Genomic DNA, 22,357 nt, shown 5'->3' on the forward strand with positions numbered 1-22,357 from the left:
GCTGAGCTGGCTCGCCACAGTGATTCTTCCAGATTTCTCTGGTTCTGGTTTTTCTTCCAAATGGTGAAGTGAGGGATAGGAGATAAAAACTAGGCTAAATGAATCTGAGCCTCTGAGCAAAAGCTAAGGGGAAGTTTTCTTTATTTGAGTGGGGGAGGGAGAAGGGCTAGGATCCTGATGCCCACATTGTTTACTCTTACAAGTCTAATATCTACAGCAAGGTGTAACGGAAGGAGGTAGCCTGGGACTGTTGAAGAAAATAAAAAATGGGCTAGTTTCCCCAGCTTGGCACTAGGGGGCTCTGAAGCACAGCGTCTTTCTCCTCAGGGGAGAAATGGAGACCAGGGAGGGGCTACCCTTTGATGCCACCTGCTAAAATTCTCTATGGTTCACACAGAGCACTGGGAACTGGGTCCTGCCGCGTCATTCAAAAGGGAGAAGGGCATGCCAAGATGGGGTTGGGCTATTCTTACTGTGTCCTCTGCTCCAGGTCAGTTCAGCTCCTCAGAGTCACAGCTTGTGTCCCACGTGAAAACCAGATCTGGAACGGCTGAGTCAGGAAAACCAAGCAAGAGTGTTATTTATCCTATGTGTCCACTCTGAGCAAATGTAGACCTAAGAGCCAACAACAATGATAGCTAACTTGCTGGGCACTTACCATACACTGAATGGTAATCCTACATTCAGAATCACAACAAACCTAATAGGAAGGTCCATTGAGATTGCCGGTTTAGAGCAAACCACAGGGAAGGAGGACAAACACTGGAAATTCAGCCCAGGGGACTCTCAGGCTGAAAGGCATTTCCAACATTCATAGTCATATAAATAAGTCATATATAACTTCATAAGCTATATAAATATCTGAGCACAATGTTTTATACCAGAAACTAATGTAATAATGTATATTAAGTGTAATTGGAAAAAAATTTTTAATTAAAAGAAAAAAAGCATTTCCAACATACCTCAGCTGGGGTGAGTCATGAGGAAGGACACTCACCATTAACTTTACTAAAATCCAGTGGGAAAATGAAAACAGAAACAGCCACGTTTGCAAAGCTGTAACCTTGATAAGAGGCCATGACACAGCATTGGAGCTTATCAGCCCCAAATCCCCACATCTCTGCTGGAGAGGCTGGTTCCGTGGAGGTTCAATTGGGTCAGACTTGGTTTCCTGATTCTTAAGAGCTGGTCAAATAATCTGATCCCAAACACAAAATGACCCTTCTTCAAACCAAGAAGGTTCTGTGTCTTGTACTCTTGACCCTGACCTACCCCTGAAGTATCTTGGGTTCTGGGATTTGTAAAATTCTTCTCGTTCTCACTGCTGATGCCCAAAGTCAGACTGTGGTGCCAGTGCAATAGCCCCTCCTGGTGTGTGGACATCAGCAGGAGCTTCTCATGGGGCAAGGACAGGGTGTCACAAGGGCCTCCTGAATGGCCAAAGACCAGAGGAGGAAAGTGTTCTCAGCCTCTCTTCAGTCCTGTCACAATCAGTGAGCCTGCAGGATCCAGCTTATCAGAAGTGTCATTATGATGTGTCTAACAGGGCAGACCTGCTCAGCATCAAGAAACACTTTGTAGTTCAGGGAGGAGCAGATACTGCCTAAGGATAAGGGCAGAAGAAACCAAAGGGGCCACCACCGCCTCAGCCACAGATGACTCCTGCTCCACCTGGCTTCGATGCTGCTTGGCAGACCTGGCCAACACCTACTCAACCTTTCCATCTTTCTCCTTTGGGACCATCACAGCACAGCCCTCACTCATCACTTCCTGATCAGCCCCTCCACTGGGTCATTTACCACCACGTCTCCACAGCCCAGAGCTTACAGAGGTTGCAAGGTTTTTTTTTGGTGGGTATTTGATTTCAAGCCACCTAATTTTTAGATCCTCCACAGCAGCTTTCTGGGGCCCAAAACCTCCCAGCCCCAACAAGCAGTACATGATCATAGGCCTGAATACATCTTAATGACTTCTGAACAATTGACTAATTATGCCCAGACAAGCTGTAAGAATGTCAGATAACACCTCATCCAACAGGAAATACAGGGGTTGTTGGGCACATGACAAACTCAAAGTAAGTGTTAAAGGGCTGCAAAAATGTAAGCTTGTTATGTTTAAAACTAGAGGCCCAGTGCACGAATTCGTGCACAGGTCGGGTCTGGCCGGCCTGGCCCCAATTGGGGCCAGGCCTGTCAGGAGGAGGAGAAGCGGGAGGTTGGCCAGCCAGCCCCACCCCAGAATGGAGTGGTGGGGGCCGATGGGGGCCAGTGGCCTGGGGGAGGAGCCATGGATGGTTGGCTGGCTGGCCCTGCCCTTGATCGGAGTGGGGGGGCCAATCGGGGGCAGAGCTGGCTGGTGGGAGGAGTTGAGGGTGTTGGGGGCCGATCGGGAGCGGGGCTGGTCAGGGGGAAGGGCTGTGGGGGGGTTGGCCAGCCGGCCCTGCCCTCCATCGGGGTGGGAGAGTCCGATAAGGGGTGGGGCCAGCCAGGGGGAGGGGCTGCAGAAGGTTGGCCAGCTGGCTCAACCCCCTAATCCAGCCAGTTCAATGGCCGCAGTGGATGTCATAGCAACCGGTCGTTCTGGTCATTACGGCGTTCTGGTTGCTGGCTTTTTATATATATAGATTGGTCTCTCTTCAGTAGCAGAAAAAAATTCTCTCCCCCTCCCCATAACAATTCAAAAAGTTTTTAATTCTTACAACTCAATTTACAACATCCTTCATTACTTGCAAAAAGAAGGGGAAAAAATCTGCAACTCAGGTCCCATTTAAGATGCATGTTTTTATTGAAATTAAAAAAAATTTGTAACCAGACAGAATAAAGTAGACAAGAATGTTATAATCTGACTATATAATCTCTCAATCTTGTTGAATCACTAAAATATAACGTAGGATTGTTCTCTATGCTAATTTTAAGGTTGTCCAGTTAAACCATTATTTGGTATCTTTTCAACAGGTACTCTTAACTATTTAGAATTTCTTATCAGAAACATTCATATATTATACAGGAAACATTCATAGTTTATTTTCAAAACATTCATATTTTATACAGGATATACAAATTTGAAACAATAAAAACACACACACACAATTATAGCTGCAACACTATCCTAGCTGCATTGTGGTGATGATATTTCGTCAGCTGTCCACTATACACAAATGGGTTTTAATAGTGTTACATACAGAGGGGCCAAAAGCACTCATCTAAGGTAAAGGCGCTCGGGTTTAATGTGCACTTTCACAGCCCTGTGAAAACACAACCATTATATACACTGTAAACACCACAGGGCATGAAATCCACCTCCATCCACAAACATCAATCTCACAGGATCAAGCATACAAGGCCTAAGGTAAGGTGCCTGACTTCTCCTTCATAAGCATACTTTTCATCCATGACTGCTGCTCTTCTTTCCATAGGACACTACTCACTTATTTCAAATATGGTGCCTGCCAGTGCTCAGAAATTTCTGGAACCCCTTTTTGGGGACTGCCTGCATAGTCTGCAATGAACTTTTCTGTCCATCCTTGGTGATGGCAAGTCTTCGTCCTCTGAGGATGGATTTGATTTGGGAAAACAGGCATAATTATTCACAGCCAACTGAATCAAACTGGGCTTCCACCCTGGATCAAATGGGAGGCGCCACTATAAAACAATGAGACCAGTTTTCTTGTACAGCTTGTAAATGAAAAAATGCCCAACAGCAGTCCTGAAGAACAGGTACAGATTCTCCTAGAGTGATGGCTCTGAGAGGCAACACTCACTTGAACAGTGAGTCTAGGTGGTGTTTTGCAGTATTAAAAATCAGCCATTTGGTCGCCTCTCACATAGACTTTAGTATTCCTCTTCAGTTTCAGTCCCTTTTGCTTTCTTGTGGATTGCCCGATTAAAGCTGTGGCAAGCAGGGACCCAGTGATTGTCATGAAGCCCCAGCTTACAGCCGGGGAAGCCTTTCTGAGAACGATGGCAGCACATCCAGTATCCTGGCCCGTAAGGCAATGCCTGGCAATAGGGCTTGGGATGCCACCGGCACAGGGACACATCCCCTTTCACATATTTTTTCTTGCACTGCTTACAAGGGTCCTCTCTATAGCGTGGGTCTCGAACCCAGCGAGAATCTGCTGGCCTGATGTTGTAGTATTCAATGATGAACTTGAAATAGCAGCAGGTACATTTAAGAGCCACTAAACTCTTGGTGGGAAGTAATCTGAAGATTTTCACCATAATGTGGTGGGGCAGGAAAGCCATGTACTGCTGAGGTTCTAAAAGCTGTTGGATTTTAAATCTGGTCTCCAGAAAGTCATGGGACACCTGCTTCTTCCAAGTGGAGGCCTCGAGCACCGGTACTGTACTTTCCACAGGAGGGGCTGGCGCTGGGACGAGCGAATCAGCTGAAACACTTTTTTCCTCAGATGCACTGCCACCCTCAGCACCATCTTCAGGCTGGCTGGCCTCTGGAGACTCTTGGGTTGTGCTTTCATTCAACTGGGAACAGTCTGACTGCTGCTGACCAGGCAGCAAAAAGAACAGCCTCCCCGGAAGTGGGTCTCCACAGGACTTTAAACTAGATGGCTGGTCTCTCTCCACCTTAGACACAGTGATGCTAATGCACACAGATTCTTTTCTTCGCTGATCAGGATTTTGTGGCACAAGCTCTTCAACAGCATCTGTGGGCAACTCAGTGGTTTGGGGACAGGTATGAGGAGGAAAAGGTGGCTCAGGTTCCTCCGTCATTTCTACATCATACCTATTGCTGTTTTTCACAGCAGTGTGCTGATCTGGCTCTGTTGCTGCACTATCCATGTGGAAACTCACACCTGCTGGCAATGAGGGACAGCCTGGAGGAGCCCCGTCCCAGGCCTGCTTCCCCTCAAGAGAACAATGGTCAGCTCTTGACGGGCCACAGTCCACAGACACAGGGGCCTCCAAAGCGCCTTTGTTTGTTTTGCCTTCATCAGCCTGAGTGCCGTTTGCAAGCAGCACCCGGCCTACATTTCGACGGAAGCTGTTATTCCTCGAGAGGCTCCCAGGCTCACTCTGGCTCTGCCGCTTCAGACACTCAGACTCCAGCCGGGCTACCATGTCGAGGACGCGGACTGGCTCACTCTGGGGTTCACCAACCTCAGGATTTCCCCTTTCCATGGGTTCTTCACAAGCTCCTGGGGCAGAAAAGGGCTCGGAGGCTGGCGGCCCACCTCTGGATTGCCCAGAAATCCTCCCCACGGCAGGTGAGTTAGTGCAGTTTTTCGCACAACTGGCCAGCAGAGCAGCACTGGCTCTTTGCTCCAGGAAGGCAACCATCTGTATGACCGACAGAGGCCTCCCAGCACAGATACTGTCCCCACTGTCACTCACGTAATGCACAGAACAGTGCTCAATGCCACACGCAAAAGGCTCAGGCTCATAGCACCTGCTGTTGATTTCCCTCATCCTTTCTAACTGTATCTTGGCTTCTTTAAGATCCCCTGATTTTTTCCTTCTTTTAGTAGCTCTCCCATCAATATCCCAGGAGCTTTTTATTTTCATAGATCCTATCCTATTGCTACACTGGTGGGCTGCAAAGAATGCTATTTTCTCCTTGGTATTTCCTGGTTTCACCACAGCCCAAATATCAAGCGGCCCTTCCCCTTCTTCGCCCTGGTGGATTGTTGCAGATGGTGCATTCTTCTTGGTTTTAACATTCAAGCTGCTCTCTACAGGACTCTTCCCACTCATGCTGCACAGAACATTTGGAGAAAGGACCCCAAAAGGCTTTCGAGATGATGCTTTACCAGGAGAAGTGGAAGGAAAGACACTTGATTTCATGTAGCTAGCTTCGCATTTTTCATCATGTATAGCCTCTTGGTGGCTCATGGAAGTTCTCAGAGTTTCCTTGCTAATTTGAAGAGGTTGTGCTTTCTTCTGCAGATTCCAATATGGTTTTAGGTGCATAACAGAGGCTCTACGGAAAAGAAATACACATTTGATTACGATACTCATTTTGTTTTTAGGAATTTTTTTTTTTTTTACTTACACTCAGATGGTTCTAGCAAATAATAGAAACATTTTCTATCAGTTCACTAAATCTTTACCAACTCTCATTTCAGCTAGTTTTTAATGTACAGATCAAGAATAACAAAAGCAAACTCACCATTTTCCATGGTGTATAGGCCAGAAAATAAGTTGGTGAATTTTAGACTCAGTGGACAGACTGAGAGAATTTCAGAAAACTGACATTTAGTCAATATTCTATACATAAAATTAGTGCTTAAAAGAAAGAAATCTGAATCTACAGAATATATTCCAGTAGGTAGAAGGCAGTATAGAAGAAAGGAAACTAGAAAAGGAACTCATCCAGAATTCCTAGTAGATTAACACTATTTCTAAGTCATTTGTAACTAGCATTTTATTGATTGCAAAAGTTTATAAAAAGTATTATATTGTTTTCTAAGCTATTCCCACACTGTTGAATATCCATATGTTTATAACTTTTCACTTGTTTGCTTATGTACTTTGCCCATCTATTAGTCTTGATTTTCTAAATAATATATTTGTATAATCTCCTCACTGCCAATTTTTCTGTGAATATTGTAAGTCAAATCTAGAACCTCTAATTCTTATTAACTCTACAAGCCATTTGGAATCAATTCAAAAAAAGTGCCTTGTTTTGTTCTCTAACCTGGGGTAGAGATGGGAGCCATTTTTAAAATCAGACAAAAAGATGATTACATGCAGAGATCTGAGTTCTAGTCCTTGCCATATCAAAAATTAACCACACAGGATGATTTTTACCTTGGACAAGTCACTTACTCTGAGTCTGCATTGAAATATTAACTGAAAGGTCAGAATACCAGATTATCCAAAGATCTCATCATTTAAATGTCAAAATGCTATACAAGAAAGTGTTTTGTAGGGATGCCTGGTCCCCTACAAAATAAACCTACAGACCAAAATAAACATCTGTAGTCTCAGGTTGGTGGAGTGAGGCAAGAGCAGTCTAAGAACATGGACTTTCATCTACTCTCACTCATGGGGACACCAGTCTAAGACATACATATTAGGCAATTCAGCATATTCCTCTCATTCGCCCCATAACCTTACTGAGTGAGTATCTGCAGTGTGGCAGCCTCTGTGGTAACTGCTTTCAGATATCAGCTTTAATAATCAAGAGTGAAAGTGATCATCCAGAACAAGTTTACCTTTCATTTCAACTTTTAATTCCTAGAGTCCAGTCAAAGCTAAAAGAAGAAATGTGGATATGAGTATCTTCCAGCTAAGTAAACAGAAATCTTGCATTTAAGGCACACCAGGTATCTTTTAAAAGATATCCCTGAAATAGATCTTTTTTTTCTGATCTTTGGTAATTTATATCCTAAATCTGTAAAGATCTTCCCCTTTCTGCACGATAACATTTTAGTAGTTTTCTATTATATATTCTGTAATTTGGTCTTATAAAAGAACCACCCATAACTCAAGAATAAGATGAAGATATATGAATAAAATAGATAAATTAATAAATGATAAATGAAAAAAAGAGGCACATCTAGAGCTATTTGTGTCAAAATTTTGGGTTTTTTTTTCCATATCCCTTCAACTCCTAAATAAAATGAAAGACATAGAGTTTGCTAAAAAATCCAATAAATTCTCACATAATGATCTTATTACAGAATGTCTGTGGATAAATTTAAACTCGAGCAATGTGTGTACCATTCTGCATCGCACAATATGTTCTCTCTTTGCCTTCCTCCCCCACACATTATTTTAGGTGCTAAATTGACAGACAGGGACATTAAGAAGAAACAGATTTTGTTTGCATTTATTAACCTGTAAAGTCAGCTCAAATGACACATTACTAATAGATAAGGTTTTATAGCAGATTAAATAGAAGATGATCCCAGGGAACAGAAGGGAGGGAAGAAAAGGTACAATATGGAAGGAAAAAAGCTAACAAAACCATGTGATGCAATCAGGGTGACTGTGGGTCCCCTGAAGAAGACAGGACATTTAGGCTTGAGTTCCCAACTGGCTGAAGATTGCCTAGGATATTAACCTCTCCGCTCCTTTGCAAGCCTTGAAGAACCTGTCCTGGCAAGACTTATAGAGTAAGAAACAGAACTCTGGGTTCTGGCTGAAATCACTGGTGGACCATATGAGCAAGGGCACCAAGGGCATCTGCTGCAAAGATCCATGAAAAAAAACTTTGCATCTCTAATAGATTACATCAGACGGTGGCGCTTTTCCCACCCCCACCTCACTCCCTCAGACACTGCAGAAAGCTCCAGCCAGGTTTCCATGGTTGCCAATCTCTTTATCACAATTGTATTTTTAAAGTCCTCTATAATAAAGTCCTGCTCTCTTGCAATTAAATAAAATGCAGAGATATAGCACCTACCTACACAAGACTGTTCCTGAGACACCCAGATATGTCCTTGTAAAATTTAAGATCCCTGGGCCCATTGAGTCAGAATTTCTGGGAGTGGGTCCAGAATCTGTTTTTAACCTTAGATTAACTTGAATGGAACTTTAAAGGTCATGTGTTAGATCTGGTGTAAGAGTGTCATGGGTTCCAGATTTGGGCTGGGGTGCTGGACTGCCTCAATAGAGGTAAGGTGGAACTGCCCAACAAAAAGCCAAGCAGACAGTCTATACTGAAGCATTCAACCTGACAGGTAAAGACAGACCCATTTTCTTGTTATTCTCTTTAAAGCTGAAAAAATTTTATGGCCTATCACCAAATTTCCTCTTCAATTTCAACCCTTCAGTTTCTTTGACATTGCTTTTTCCCAGATCTCTTCTTCTCCTGCCCTTACTCAGTGTTACTCAGAGTTTTGTTTTTCTAGACCATTGTCACGCAAGCCATATATCTAAATGATCTCTTCTAGTTTTAAAGACCACAAACTGATGACTCTCCACTGATGTGCTCTCCCAAACTTCATATCCTATTGCCTGCCTAGCAGACATACTCACCTGGATATCAAAAATAATCTCAAAAACTAACAAAACTAGTTAATGATTACATCAAGTACCCAGTCCAGAAAGTTGAGTCACTTCGATTCCTCCACCCTGACCCCACATCCAATCACGAAGTCACTGATATGCTCCCTCTTCTTCATCCCTAGTACAACTGCCCTAACTTAAACAGCCATCTCATCTCATCTCTGCTACACTGCTGTTACCACAGGAAAGCCTACCCTTCCCTGCATACCAGGTGGTGGAGCCCACTCCAGCCAGCCTATAAGATCAGCTCCCAGCCTATCAGCTCCCCTCCTGCTTTGCCCTACTATCATACTTCACACTCTGGAAGCTCGTCCACAGAACCATTACCACGGGAACAGGTGAACAAAGGCCAATCATATCACTTTAAGATACAAATTTTAAGGCATCCAGAACCATAAAACTAACATAACATCTTTAAAATTTTTTCATATTAACGGCCACCCATTTCCTTCTATCCATTTATTATGAAAAATTTACTAAACATTCTGGGCTGGATACTACTGTACAATCATGAATAAGATCTAAAAGCTGCCTTTAAGGAAACAGATAATAGGCGATTACAACAGAATGTGATTAAGTGTTATAAGGGTAGTATGGGTGCTGGGATACTTGGGGGGGTGGGGGGCCCTAAATGGTGGCATACAGAGAAGGGAGGAGTGTGTGAGAAGAGGAGAGGGGACTCTCAGCACCAAGTTTAGTTTTGATGGTATAGAAAGAGGTCAAAGAAGCCCTGATTTTCAAAGCTAAATAAGCGCTGAAGGGAGATAAATGAATTCCTAAGAGGTTCAAAGTACAGTGCTTTTAGAAAACTGAGGTAGGTGAGAAATAACCAGAGTCCAAGCTAAGGTGTCATGAGTGGAAAAAGGACAAGTAAATGAATTAGTAAGAAAGAATAGGCAGGATTTTAGCCACTAATTATAAATGGAGATTGAAGGAGAGGAGTAAAGGTTGAGTCCTTATCTTATGGCTTTAGCAACTAGATGGAGAGCAGTACCTTTTAGTGAGATGGTAACAATGGTAGCTGAGCAGACCTGGAGCAGGGGGAAGCAGAAGCTGCCTTTTTGGGATGATTTTTAGTTGTTGCTACCTAGTAAGGAGATTAACACAAGAGAATAGGAGGAAAGGAATAAGACAGTTGTCATAGAAACATTTAAATGAGGAAAAGGTTTTCTGGATAGAAATTACAGATGTCTTTTTCCAAAAATTTCACAATACTGGTATATCACTGTTATAATCAGGGGGAAAATGTGCATAAAAGGGAGGCGCAGACACTTTTAGATCCTACAGCAAGATCAAATAAAGAACCGTGTCCAGTTAGCTAGGGAAGGAGATCCCTGGTAACCCTGCTGTGAGGCCCTGTATTGTGAGTAGGACAGAGCCAGAGTTCTTGGTGGAAGAGTGACTAGAAGGTGAGAAAGTGAACCTTAGCAACTCTTTCACAAAACTTGGCAGTGGAGAAAGTCTTTGTATGCACCTATCACCTTAAATCCTTTCCAAGAATAAGGTGAGAAACAACAATGAATCAATTAATACTTGAACACCTTTCCTCCAAAATCCGGCTTTCAAATAATTCCAGCATTCCTTTTAGTCTGCAACTTCTGATCTCAACTCAAAAAAGCTGGAAAAACTCTTTAACTAAAATAGTATACAATCCCAACATGAAGACATGGGAGAGAATTTAACTTTGCTTAGGGAAAATGCTTGGATAAATCCCAAAGCCTAAAGAGTCCTACTAACTGTTTTCTGAGAAGGGATGAACCTGATCAACGAGCAATGGAAAAGACAGAATTTCTTTGAGCTAACAGGAAGCCTAACATGAAAGGCAGATAGATGCCTGCTTTCTAATTTGTCACTCATAGTCTATGGTGCCTTGTCTATCAAAACAGTTTAGAAGATAAGGCACTTTCTGTTTCTTTCTATTACATTAGAAGTACGGGACGGCTAATTCCAAAAAAAGGAGTCATCATTTATTAGCATTAACAGCTGCTCTTTATTTACAAAATGTCAGAGTAATAAAAATAGAACAGTTCCTGAAAGACCCTTCCCATGATACCTTTAGAAAGGGGATAAGCATACAGTAAATAAATCCATTATTTCTTTACAAATGTAAAAGCTGCTAGAGGACATCTTATGACTGCCTTCTTCACTGAACCATTACAGAAATGATGAGCAACTGCTTCTACAGCTAGTAAAGTAGAAAAAAGTGCCAAACCCAGGAGGGTGTGAATACAGGCAGAGGAATTAGAAAAGACTTCCCTCCATAGGCCTCTAAGCACTGACAGAATGCATCCAACCCCAACAAAGCACCTTAACAAAACAGCAAAATACAGCCTAAGTCAGAAAAGATGGTATTTATCAAATTGAGTTCCAAAATACTGGGGGCAGAATTCTTTCGGGGAGTTAGCTCACTTTTTTTTTTCTTCTTTTTAAGGAATATTCTCTAAAGCTGATATTTCATGGGAATTCTGAACTTTGCCTCAGGAGGTCCGGATGGTTAGTAGTACACAATTTAATGGGAAAATCCTTTATTGTCTGTTAATAGATACTGAGTAATACAGAGAATGGCCTTTGGAAACATACATGCAAGGTTTTTAAGAACTCAATGCTCACAGCTTTTATCATTCTTAGAATTCACAATGGTATTGAAGTGCAGCACATACCTGCTTCATGGTTATCTATAATACGTATAGATTCTATATCATGATTAAAGACCAAACAAAGCTAACTTCTAAAAAATAAAGGTTATGATAAGCTTGATGGGCAACAAAGTATATAAAACACACTGAAAAAGAATATTACAAGTTGGGAATGGTAGCCACTACTTTGTTATTCTATTGTGATCACAACAGAAGTGATACTCAACACAATTAACGGTACTGCAAAATATTGGATTAGGGATATTATACTAGTTTACATGGGTCTCCCCACTCCCCTTTTCTTGGAGTAGGGAAAAAGGAAGAGGGCCTGAAGGAAAGAACACTTGTTCAGGCTGTTACAAATTATTAAACAAACAGCTGGGGAACAGAGACATAGTGAAGCATTTCATTTTGGTTCAATTTACCATGTTTATCTATGTTAACCCAGTAGTTTACAAAGTTTTTCCTACTGTTCCTGTGACATAATGCCAAATGCTCTAAAAAATCTGGCACATCACAATTTATTGCTACCTAAGCAGATGAGACATCTACAATTTGGCAACCCTGGCTAAAATGAACATCAAAATCCAAATGAAACCCAATAAAAAAAGTTTAGAACCCCCAAAATCATTAATATATTTTGAGAAGTATATTATTACTAAGAAAATTCTGCCTCCACAGATTTTGAGATATTCCGCATTCCTGATAATTTCTTACAGAAAACAAAGGAAAATAAAAACTTTATCCTTTCACATAGGAAACTGTTACTTCCTTGAGTGAGCTGATGCTTCTTTCAACTTTGAAACCAATCATTCTTCCATATATATTTTATGCAAATTTATATATATTTAAGGCAATAGCAATTTTTTACATCACTTGTACATGACATGCAGTACTTTCAAAAAACTGATCAGAGCTTTAACATATGCCCTATTTGACCAAAATGTAACTCGGACATAAGGAGGTCATCTCTCCCAGGGAATAAATGTTAAAGATTCTAATACTAGCTATGAACACAGTTCAAACATCCATTAGGTGCCAAATAAAGATTGACATGAAACATAAGAGAACAGCTACTAACTCTACAGTGTCAGTGCAAAATACCACACTGCTTGTCTGCCAACATACACACACCCCTGGGGTTGGATGCCTCGGTCTTTTTTTATTTATTTGATTTTTAGAGAGAGAGAAAGGGAGGGAGGGAGGGAAAAAGGGAGGAAGAAAGGAAGAGAGAAAATATATGCATTCATTGGTTGATTTTTGTTATGTGCCCTGACCAGGGATCAAATCTACAACCTTGGTGTATGGGGATGATGCTCTAACCAACTGAGCTACCCTGCCCAGGGCAGGTGCCTAGATCTTAAGCCAAATACCTAACTGGGTATAGCCTAGCTCATTAGCACCATTATTTTTTTTTTTAATATATTTTATTGATTTTTTTACAGAGAGAAAGGGAGAAGGAGAGGGAGAGAGAGTTAGAAACATCGATGAGAGAGAAACATCGATTCAGCTGCTTTCTGCACACTCCCTACTGGGGATGTGCCTGCAACCAAGGTACATGCCCTTGACCAGAATCGAACCTGGGACCCTTCAGTCCGCAGGCTGACGCTCTATCCACTGAGCCAAACCGGTCAGGGTTCATTAGCACCATTATACGTACCTGAATTTTAAATGGCTTATCAAAGAAAAAAGGAGATAAAAAAGTCAAAATTCAGGTTAACAAATATGAAGGCACCAAGCAAAACAGTTTGCTTGCAGTATCAATGCAGACAAAAGATTGGACAAGTTGACTTTTGTCAGCAATCCTGGGTGGGGTGGATGGGGTGAGAGAATTACTTCAGAAATAGGACTCACAATGTTTACTAAAGAAATAAAACCTAAACCACAGTCCTGACTGCACCCAGCTGTTCAGTAATTAATTAATCTTCCTTCAACCACATTCCTCTAGCATCTGTTGAGCCAAGACTGAAGTAGCAGTTCATGTACTGGCTGGGCAAGGTGTACACTTTGTTAAGAATTACCACTTGAAAAGAAATAAAGTGTCAACAGAAAACAAGAGAAAAAAATTGTTGCTTTGGCACCTGTTTTTAGAACTTACCAAAGCCAATTTGAATATTAGAGTTAAAAAAGTAGTATATCCAAGGGGTAAATGTGAGAAAATCTATACTTCAGAAAACTAATTAGACACTAAGAAGCCCAAGGTGTCATGTTATTGGACAAAAAACTACTCCATGAGTACACAGAAGGTTTATCTCCATCTTTTACCCCACAGCCATCCCATTCTGTAGAATTTGACTAAATCTGGAATTTCTAAAGCCAAATAGGAAAGATATAATTATAACAAGATATAAAGAAATCTCAATTCAGGGTAAACTTTGGGCCTTTAGAACCGGTTTTGCATAAAACTAGAATCTAAAAAGAAGTCATGGGTTTAAGAGAGCCTTTATAAATCTTATCCTCTGGAAATCTCTAGATGTATGTATTTACTTAACATGGTTATAATCATATTGTACATACAATGCTGTACTTTTCATAACAAGTAGTATTTTACATGTTATTACATGGTTTTCAAACCCACCAACCATAGAAGTGTAAATGCCAAAACTTATTAAACTATTCTCTTCAACCCTGGACACTATAATGTAACATCTTCATGGATGTAATCTCTTATGTATTTAAGGGTATATCCTTAGAAGTTTCTCAGAAGTGTTAAGTATTTTTATGACTGGATATATCTTGCCCAAGCACTCCCAAAAGCATAGTGCTAACTTACATGGCTACCACCAAGAAAATCATGTCAGTTTTATGGCAAAGATTTTGTTCTTTAAAGAGAATTGTCTTATACCTAGGGAAAGAAACCAATGTAGAACTAGAGATAAAAGATACCAGATACAAACAAGTGAGAATAGAATAGCTATTTCCACACTAGAATAACAGCTTTAATAGCTCTAAGATGCTTACCATGTGCCAGGCACTGTTCTAAGCTTATAATCCTCCCCCAAAAAACAACTTAAGAAGTGCATACTCTATCTCCAACTGTACATGAACAAACCAAAGCAGAGGGAAGTTGAGGAACTTGCCAGGATCACACAGCAAGCACATCAAGGCGCCTGAATGCACATGTGGTAGGAGCCAAAGGCCATCTCTGAACTACTATGCAATGAAGGAAGCAGATGAGGAACAGGGAGAGGGGACTCCTTAGCAAGGTAATCCTTAATATCATAAAAGAAGACTGAGGAACCTCAATGTGACAGGAAGCAGAATTTGGGCTATGTGCTCAATTTTGGATGCCTTGAATGATACCGTATTTAAAATTAACGTAGTGTTTATCAAATATTTAATATCTTGCTGAGTGTCAGGTACTGACTGTGCTAGATCCTGGGGCTTCAGCATGAACAAAACTGGAATTCCTGCCCTTGTGGTGAACTTGACAAATATACATTCATCCCTTAGCTTTTCATTCATTTTCAAATCTGAAAGTTTCCAGTTTATTGAATCAAGTTAGCAACAGAAGCAGACATCACTAGAAACATTCCAATTTATTTTTGGCAAAGAGAAACTTCAAAAACTAAATATACAGGCATATCTCGTTTTATTGCGCTTTGCTTTATTATGCTTCTTACAAACTGAAGGCAAGCCCCTCCCCCATTTGATTACAACTCGCTTTATTATGATACTCGCTTTATTGCAGTTGTTTGGAACCAAACCCACAACATCTCCAAGGGATGCTTGTAATGTCAAAAACTGACAGTCTGGAAGAGGTGTGAGGACAGATGACAGTACCAGAGAACCAGACTGGGCTGGAATGACTGTACAGAACACACATGGGAGAATACACAGAGACACTTTTCTGCTATTGATTTATAATAGACTTATTTATAAAAATCAGTCCCATAGAATGAGAAATGCTAGAGACTAGAAGACAAAATATGACCACAGGCAAATGGGAAACTGTAAAATGATAAATCAATCAATAAAGAAGACCAGTAAGAATAGGAATTAATTTGATGGGTCTAAATTTCATGGGTCAAAACATCTCTTTCAGATACTAGATTATGTAAAGCTATACACAACATTTTATCATATGATCCAGTACTGGGGGACAAAAAGAAATAGTTAAGTTACCTTGCTATACTCTTTATTGTCACCCAACTGCTACTTTATCCTGAGTGTATTACTTTGCTAGGGTGGCTTGAAGAACAGGAAAGTTACTTCTCACAGTTCTGGAGACTAAAAGTCCATGATCAAAGTGTCATCAAGTTTTGTTTTTTTTTCTGAGGTCTTTTTCCTGGGCTTGCATGTGGCTACCTTCTCACTGTAGCCTCACTTTTTCCCTCTGTTCTTGCATGCCCCTTGTATCTATCTTTTGTGTTCAAATTTTCTCTTCTACCAAGGGCACCAGTTAGATTAAATTAGGGGCCACCCTCTCTCTGTCCAAATTCAGTCGCATTCCAAGGTACTAGGAGTTAGGCCTTCAATACATGAAGCAGGGAAGAGCACACAATTCAGCCCATAACAATGGGGTAAATACAAGAACTCACAGATTAAAGTGTGATGTTTGAAGATCACATAAAAAAATAATAAAGCTATTTTGATTTGACTTCTATATAATCCAAGCTGGCTCAAGAGGACACTTCAACTAATTCAAGAGCTCACTACTCCAATAATAATAAACATCTGGACAATCTCCTAACTTTCTGCAAAATATGTCTGGAAGGGGAAAAATTGTTATCCCTATTCATTAAAATCCCATTTATACATAAAACACTGGTTATTAACCTTTTTTGCAATTGCCAAGCCCTTTGGAATTCTGATGAAAACAAATGAGGCTCTCCTGAGAAAAGGGCATGCATCTACATATCTACAAAGTTTGGTATTATCATTGCAGGAGATTCACAAACCACCTCCCTAAAGCTCATCAGAATCCAGGCACTCGGGTTAAAGGGCACTGACCTAAAGGACCATTTATTATCTAAATTAAAAACTAAGTGTCAGAAATTTCAAGTTATCTCTGAGCCTCTGGGTGGTCTCCCTTCATTGTGTCTCTTTAACCTGACAAGCAGCTCAGTATCTTGGAAAAATGCCTCTTGGACTTTTAAGCAGAATGTGACTCTTCATTTGTAAAATAAAAACAGATTTGAAAACTCAAAAAAACCAAGTGTCCACAAAATGGAACAAAATACTTGAAATTGAGATTATCTTGAAAAATAAAGGAAAAACAAACAAACAAATGAAAATTAAGAATACAGAATATGTAGCAACCATCTTTACATTTAGCTACTTCCCAAAGATCTGGAAGTAGCTAATGATTAACCAAATAATATCGGAATAAATTTTAATCCTACCAGCCAACAATAAAGAGAGAAAGAGAAGAAAATAAGCATTATTTCAGAAAATCTAAACTAAGAAAAACCTGCAATTTAGTACAAAATCTTAGAATAAAAAGAGAAAATAACAATAGGTAGAAATTACTAGGTTTCTTATTTACTGAAAAAAAAGAACCATTATTTTCTACATACCAAACTCAAAGCCAACAAAGATAATGTTGTGTTGTAAAATTTTAAGACTCAGCTTGTATTCTACTCTCTCTACTCAAGGGTAGTCTCTGATTTTCCTCAAAAAGCAGCTCTGGACAGCTGGTCAAAACAGAACCTTATGTGGAATTCCACTCACTATTCCACCTCAGGAATTCTGTGGATAATTTCAGCAATATGTAAGCTCTCAAGGATGGGGACCCCTTGTCTGCCTGGTTTACTGCTGTTGCCCCAGAGTTTCACTCAAAAAACTGTTTGTTGAATTGGAGTAAATGATGTATTCTACATGAAGCAATCTGAATCAACAAGGCAAGAATGTAACATTCATTTCTACTGTACAAGCACCTCAACTGGATCACTCTAGCCTTGAGTTGGATCTAACAAAGTACAGGGTGGGCAAAAGTAGGTTTGCAGTTGTGAGTATATGAAACAGTTTATTCTTATTATTATTTCTTAATTATTGTATTATTTTCTATATGAACAACTGTAAACCTACTTTTGCCCAGCTTGTATTAACAACAAGATGAAGGCTCAGAAAACAAAACTGCTATTCATTTAAGAGATGTATTATACCATCATTTTCTAGAGTTACCTAAAAGATAACCTGCTAAAAAAACAAACAAACAAACAAAAAAACTTGCTAAAGACTCATTTGGCAAAATGCTGAAATTTTTGAGTTTTATTTCCTGATCTAACTTTAATTTCCCTTCCATGTCCATTTAAAATGATCACAGGTCTAAGTTCATCTGGAAAGCAGACTCTCAAAATCCCCCAAAGAAAAGCAAAAATTAGGTTTATTCCACTGCAGATGTACCTGAAGATTATAATCAACTATACTTATTAGCTTTGACTAAAGAGCACATTGAGCTTGAACAAGATCTGAAGAAAGTAAAGAAGAAAGGGAGTAGTAAGAATATGAGGGGAAAGAAGTCAGTTATCTGGTCTGTTGAAGAAAATCTCCCCTATTAACCCCACCACAGACATTCTTATTGAGCTCACCTAAGCTGGTCAAACCCTAGGCTTTAGAACACTTTATAGTGCTCCAGCTTCAGCTGCTTGCTTTAAATGAAATATCTACGAGGTGAATGGGGTTTTTTTCCCCAAAAACCAATTATTTCCAAAAATAAAAATATTATCATATTATAAATATTAATAGAGAACTATTTGGAAGGTCCTCAAAGACACAAAGTGGGCACCAGACCCTTTGGATAATACTCAAATGTAAAAGGCAGAAGTTATGCAATAGGACATACTGTAAATTAGAAAAATGAAAAAAATCAAATTATCTTCCAAGCCTCTTCTATAATTTTACAAAAAAACCTGTATAATTTTGAAACTCAGGTCTTCTATAAGTAACACCAAAGCTAACTATACTAAAGAGACATATTTTAGACTTTATTACTCCCAATTCCAAATCAAGCCTAGAACAGATTTTTAGAAAATCAAACACATAGCTCATTTTAAAAATAATTTACATAAGCGGGTAATACTTTAAAACAGTACTTTATAATATTATACAAATAGAGAAGTTACATACTAATTAGTGTGTATATTTATCCCTAATTCGTATTTCTAGCTGGAAAATAACCATCAGTAAGCACTCTATGACAACTTCCTAACTAGATGAACTGTATGGTCTGGAGTCATTCTGCAGTAACCAACTACTTAATATAGTATATTGCACATCAACACCAAATCAAGTACTACATTTTAATTACTGCTACAAAGCCATAGAGAAAGAATACTAATTCAAAATAAAATAACTTAAAGCCATTAAATGACTTAAATAAAATTTATTTCCTGATCAGTTTTGATTAAAAAATAAGGGGACGGAATGACAGAAATAGATACAATTTTTCAACTTTTAGTGAATTAACAGATCTAGAGGCATTGATCATCAGTAGCTGCTAGCATCCCAAAACTGAAACACAACCAGACATTACATGCTCCTGATGGAGGTGGAAGGCACTTTAAAAAAATCAATACTAATCTGGTCAATCCTTAATCAGCTACCAATATACAGGAAACACAAGAGAGAGAAAAGTTGAACACCTAAGGGACACAAAACAGCAAAATCTAGATTAGGGAGAAACTACAGAACAAAATAAGGCTAGTTTTGTCAAGCAAGTTCCAAGAGAAACAGAAAGACAGAGATTGAGGGGAGCCTATACATCAAAAGAGTCTTAAATTAATTATGTGGATCCTGAATCAAACAGATATAATGTAAAAATTAATATCTGTGTATGTATACATGCATGTCTAAATTTTTAAGTTCTCATCTCTTAAGATATACATCCTAAAATCTTTCTAGATTAAATTATATGTCTGAGATTTCCTTCAAAACAATATGGGAGAAGAAATGGTTGGGTGTATAGATCAAACAAAAATGGCCATGGCCAGAACCGGTTTGGCTCAGTGGATAGAGCGTCGGCCTGTGGACTCAAGGGTCCCGGGTTCGATTCCGGTCAAGGGCATGTACCTTGGTTGCGGGCACATCCCCTGTAAGGAGCGTGCAGGAGGCAGCTGATCGATGTTTCTGGCTCTCTAGCCCCTCTCCCTTCCTCTCTGTAAAAAATCAATAAAATATAAAAAAAAAATGGCCATGAAACTGGGTAATGGCTAAGTGGGGGGCTATCATACTATTTCTATATTTTTGTACTTAACTAAATTTTTCCATAATTACTGGTCTTTTAAAATGTCCATTACGCACACACAGTGTGGAGCTGCATACCATCTGATTTGAAGTGAAGAAACTGTGGAATTCAGTGGTTCCCTGGGCAGGGCAGCTTTGCAGGGCTCATTGTAAGTCCCTGCCTACCAAGCCACAGGCTGTCTGATGCATCCACTCCTTCCTGGTTCAGACACAGGGCACCAACTAACGTAAGTTCTTGTCCTACTCCACACCCATTACTGAAAACTGGACAGGAAATCAGAAAGCAACAAGAAAGATAGAAAGAAATGAAAGAGAAACAAACACAGGCAAATAAAATCCTATATAATAAAAGCCTAATATGCTAAGTGTCCGGTCGTCTGGTTGGCCATTCAACCAATCAAAGCATAATATGCTAATGATATGCTAAGGCTGCTCAACCACTCACTATGATGTACACTGACCACCAGGGGGCAGACGGTCTGATAGGTTAGCTTGCTGCTGGGGTCCAGCCCACCGGGACTGAGCAAGACAGGCCAGACACACCCTGGAGCCCTCCGGCGGTTCCTCCCTGGCTGGCCAACCTCCCGTGTCCCTCTCTAGCCCCGATCATGCACCAGTGGGGTCCCTCTGCCTGGCCTGTGCCCTCTTGCAATCTGGGCTGAGGGACCATGCCCCCGAGTGCACGAATTTTTTGTACCAGGCCTCTAGTCATTTTATAACAAGCCACTCCCCTCCTCATTCACCCACAGGGAAGGGAAAAATGACAGCATTAATATTAAAATATTACTACTAATAATAATGTAGCCACTGATATTTATTGGGCACTTAAACTTTACACTAGTCTAAAGAGTTTCATTATATATGTACAGACAGTCCTTGGGTTATGTCGGACTTGATGGACGTCATTTCGTGGTTATGTCGCCATCTCCCATTTATTTATAAAAAAAAAAGTTCCGTCATTTCGACGTATGTACATATGTGCTTTATGTTTTTTATTATTTATTTACCACAAGTAAAGGTCAGGAATTATCTTTCTTTAAATTTTTTTTTACTGTTTCACTTCATTACTGCTGTGTATGTGCTCCATGTGAGTGACATAGGTGCTTATGTAGGTGGGTTCCGACTTACGGCGAAAATCACGTCACGTTGCGCCGTAGGAATGGATCTCCGACGTAACCCGAGGACCTACTGTATATGAATTAATTAATTTCATCTTCATGAGAAATCTATGAAATCAATACAATTATTGTTATTCCCATTTCACAAATGTGGAAATTGACCAATTAAAGTGTAATAAATAATTTTAATGAATGATATATGTTTAATGAATATATAATTAATATATAAATCATAACTATACTTACTATACACTTACATAGAATATATTTATTTAATGAATATATTTGTGAACATAAATATAAATGTAATTACAACTTAATGAATATTTTAATTTAGTGATTGAATATACAAGTGGCAGTTCATCTTAGAACGCTAAGTGCTGAATCATTTTTTAAATGTGCTTTACAGTATTTTAAATGAAGCCTTGTGTGCTTGTATACACACATATTTATATAACAAATGATTAATAGTCAGAAGAGTCAAATCCTGCCCAAAGGTCACCAAATCAGTGGTACAGAGGTTCCTAATTATAAGTACAGTATATTTATGACTGTATTTTCTAAACCCTCAAATCCCAGTAGTTAATCCATTCTTCAAAAGGAAAAATAAGTCACAAATCAAAGTCACTTGAAGTTCATTTTAGCAGAAATGTTTCTCTTTGCCCAGTAAGTAAAGACCCAAAGATAACTAAGCATATGTAGATCCAAGGTGAACAAAAAGTCCAAAGAAAATTGGACCATCAACTCATGAAGGGTAGGGGTTCCTGTCTGATATAGATTCCTGCAAAAGATCAAGCACAGAACACTTTACATATAAGAGGAGCTCATGAAAAGTAAATGCCAGGAACTATTCTACAACAGCATTCTAGTCCTCTACATCTTCATCAATCTGGCCTCCAAATAAAGGGGGAAATGCTAAGGAACTCCTTTGACTGAAAAAAACACCTGTCCTTCATTGTCATGCAGTCTAATGGATCTACCTAATTTGATGGGTGAGAAACCCAGTTTGGTGAGGCAACCTGGGGCCCTCTGGAGAACACTGCATAAGCTCAGTTCCCCAAATCCCACCCTACCTCCCACAAGGAAAAATCTGTTCTACCACATCACTTCCTTATTTCTCTACAAAGCCTCAAAAATCAACATCTCAGTCATCAAAGGTTGTTAACTTAGCACAGCTAATTTTCAACCTTTTTCATCTCATGGCACACAAAAACTAATAGTACTAAAATCTGTTGCACAACAATAATACACGCACGCACGCACGCACTGAGTGGCCAGATTATTATGGCCACCTGACGTTTGTAGGCAAATTAGCTATAATTTCATGCTGAAGTTGCTAGAGGGCCAGACCATTATAAATAGGGAAGCAGGTTGTTTACCACAACGGAAGTAGTGATTTTTTTCTGAAGATATGGGTAAACAACGCGATTTAACAGCCTTTGAA

At 39.8% G+C, this 22,357-nt stretch overlaps 1 protein-coding gene across 6 annotated transcripts in view; it reads right to left on the reverse strand.

Annotated features, from left to right (window-relative positions):
* Window positions 1–2,760: 2,760 nt before the first annotated feature.
* The window catches only part of FBXO34 (F-box protein 34), an 86,242-nt gene continuing 66,645 nt past the window's right edge, over window positions 2,761–22,357 (reverse strand). For 2 of the 6 annotated variants that reach the window (XM_014529246.1, XM_005881293.2), the window contains exon 2: window positions 2,761–5,937. In XM_014529246.1, coding sequence (XP_014384732.1) covers window positions 3,831–5,927 — 2,097 coding nt within the window. In that variant the 5' untranslated portion in view covers window positions 5,928–5,937 and the 3' untranslated portion in view covers window positions 2,761–3,830. Of the gene's footprint in view, window positions 5,938–7,087; window positions 7,154–7,174; window positions 7,214–9,966; window positions 9,990–19,873; window positions 20,048–22,357 lie in introns of those variants that run through there. The other 4 variants (XM_014529244.1, XM_014529245.1, XM_005881292.2 and 1 more) reach the window with 4 other exon arrangements.

Source organism: Myotis brandtii, unplaced genomic scaffold (assembly GCF_000412655.1).
Source record: "Myotis brandtii unplaced genomic scaffold, ASM41265v1 scaffold675, whole genome shotgun sequence".
Lineage (NCBI taxonomy): Eukaryota > Metazoa > Chordata > Mammalia > Chiroptera > Vespertilionidae > Myotis > Myotis brandtii.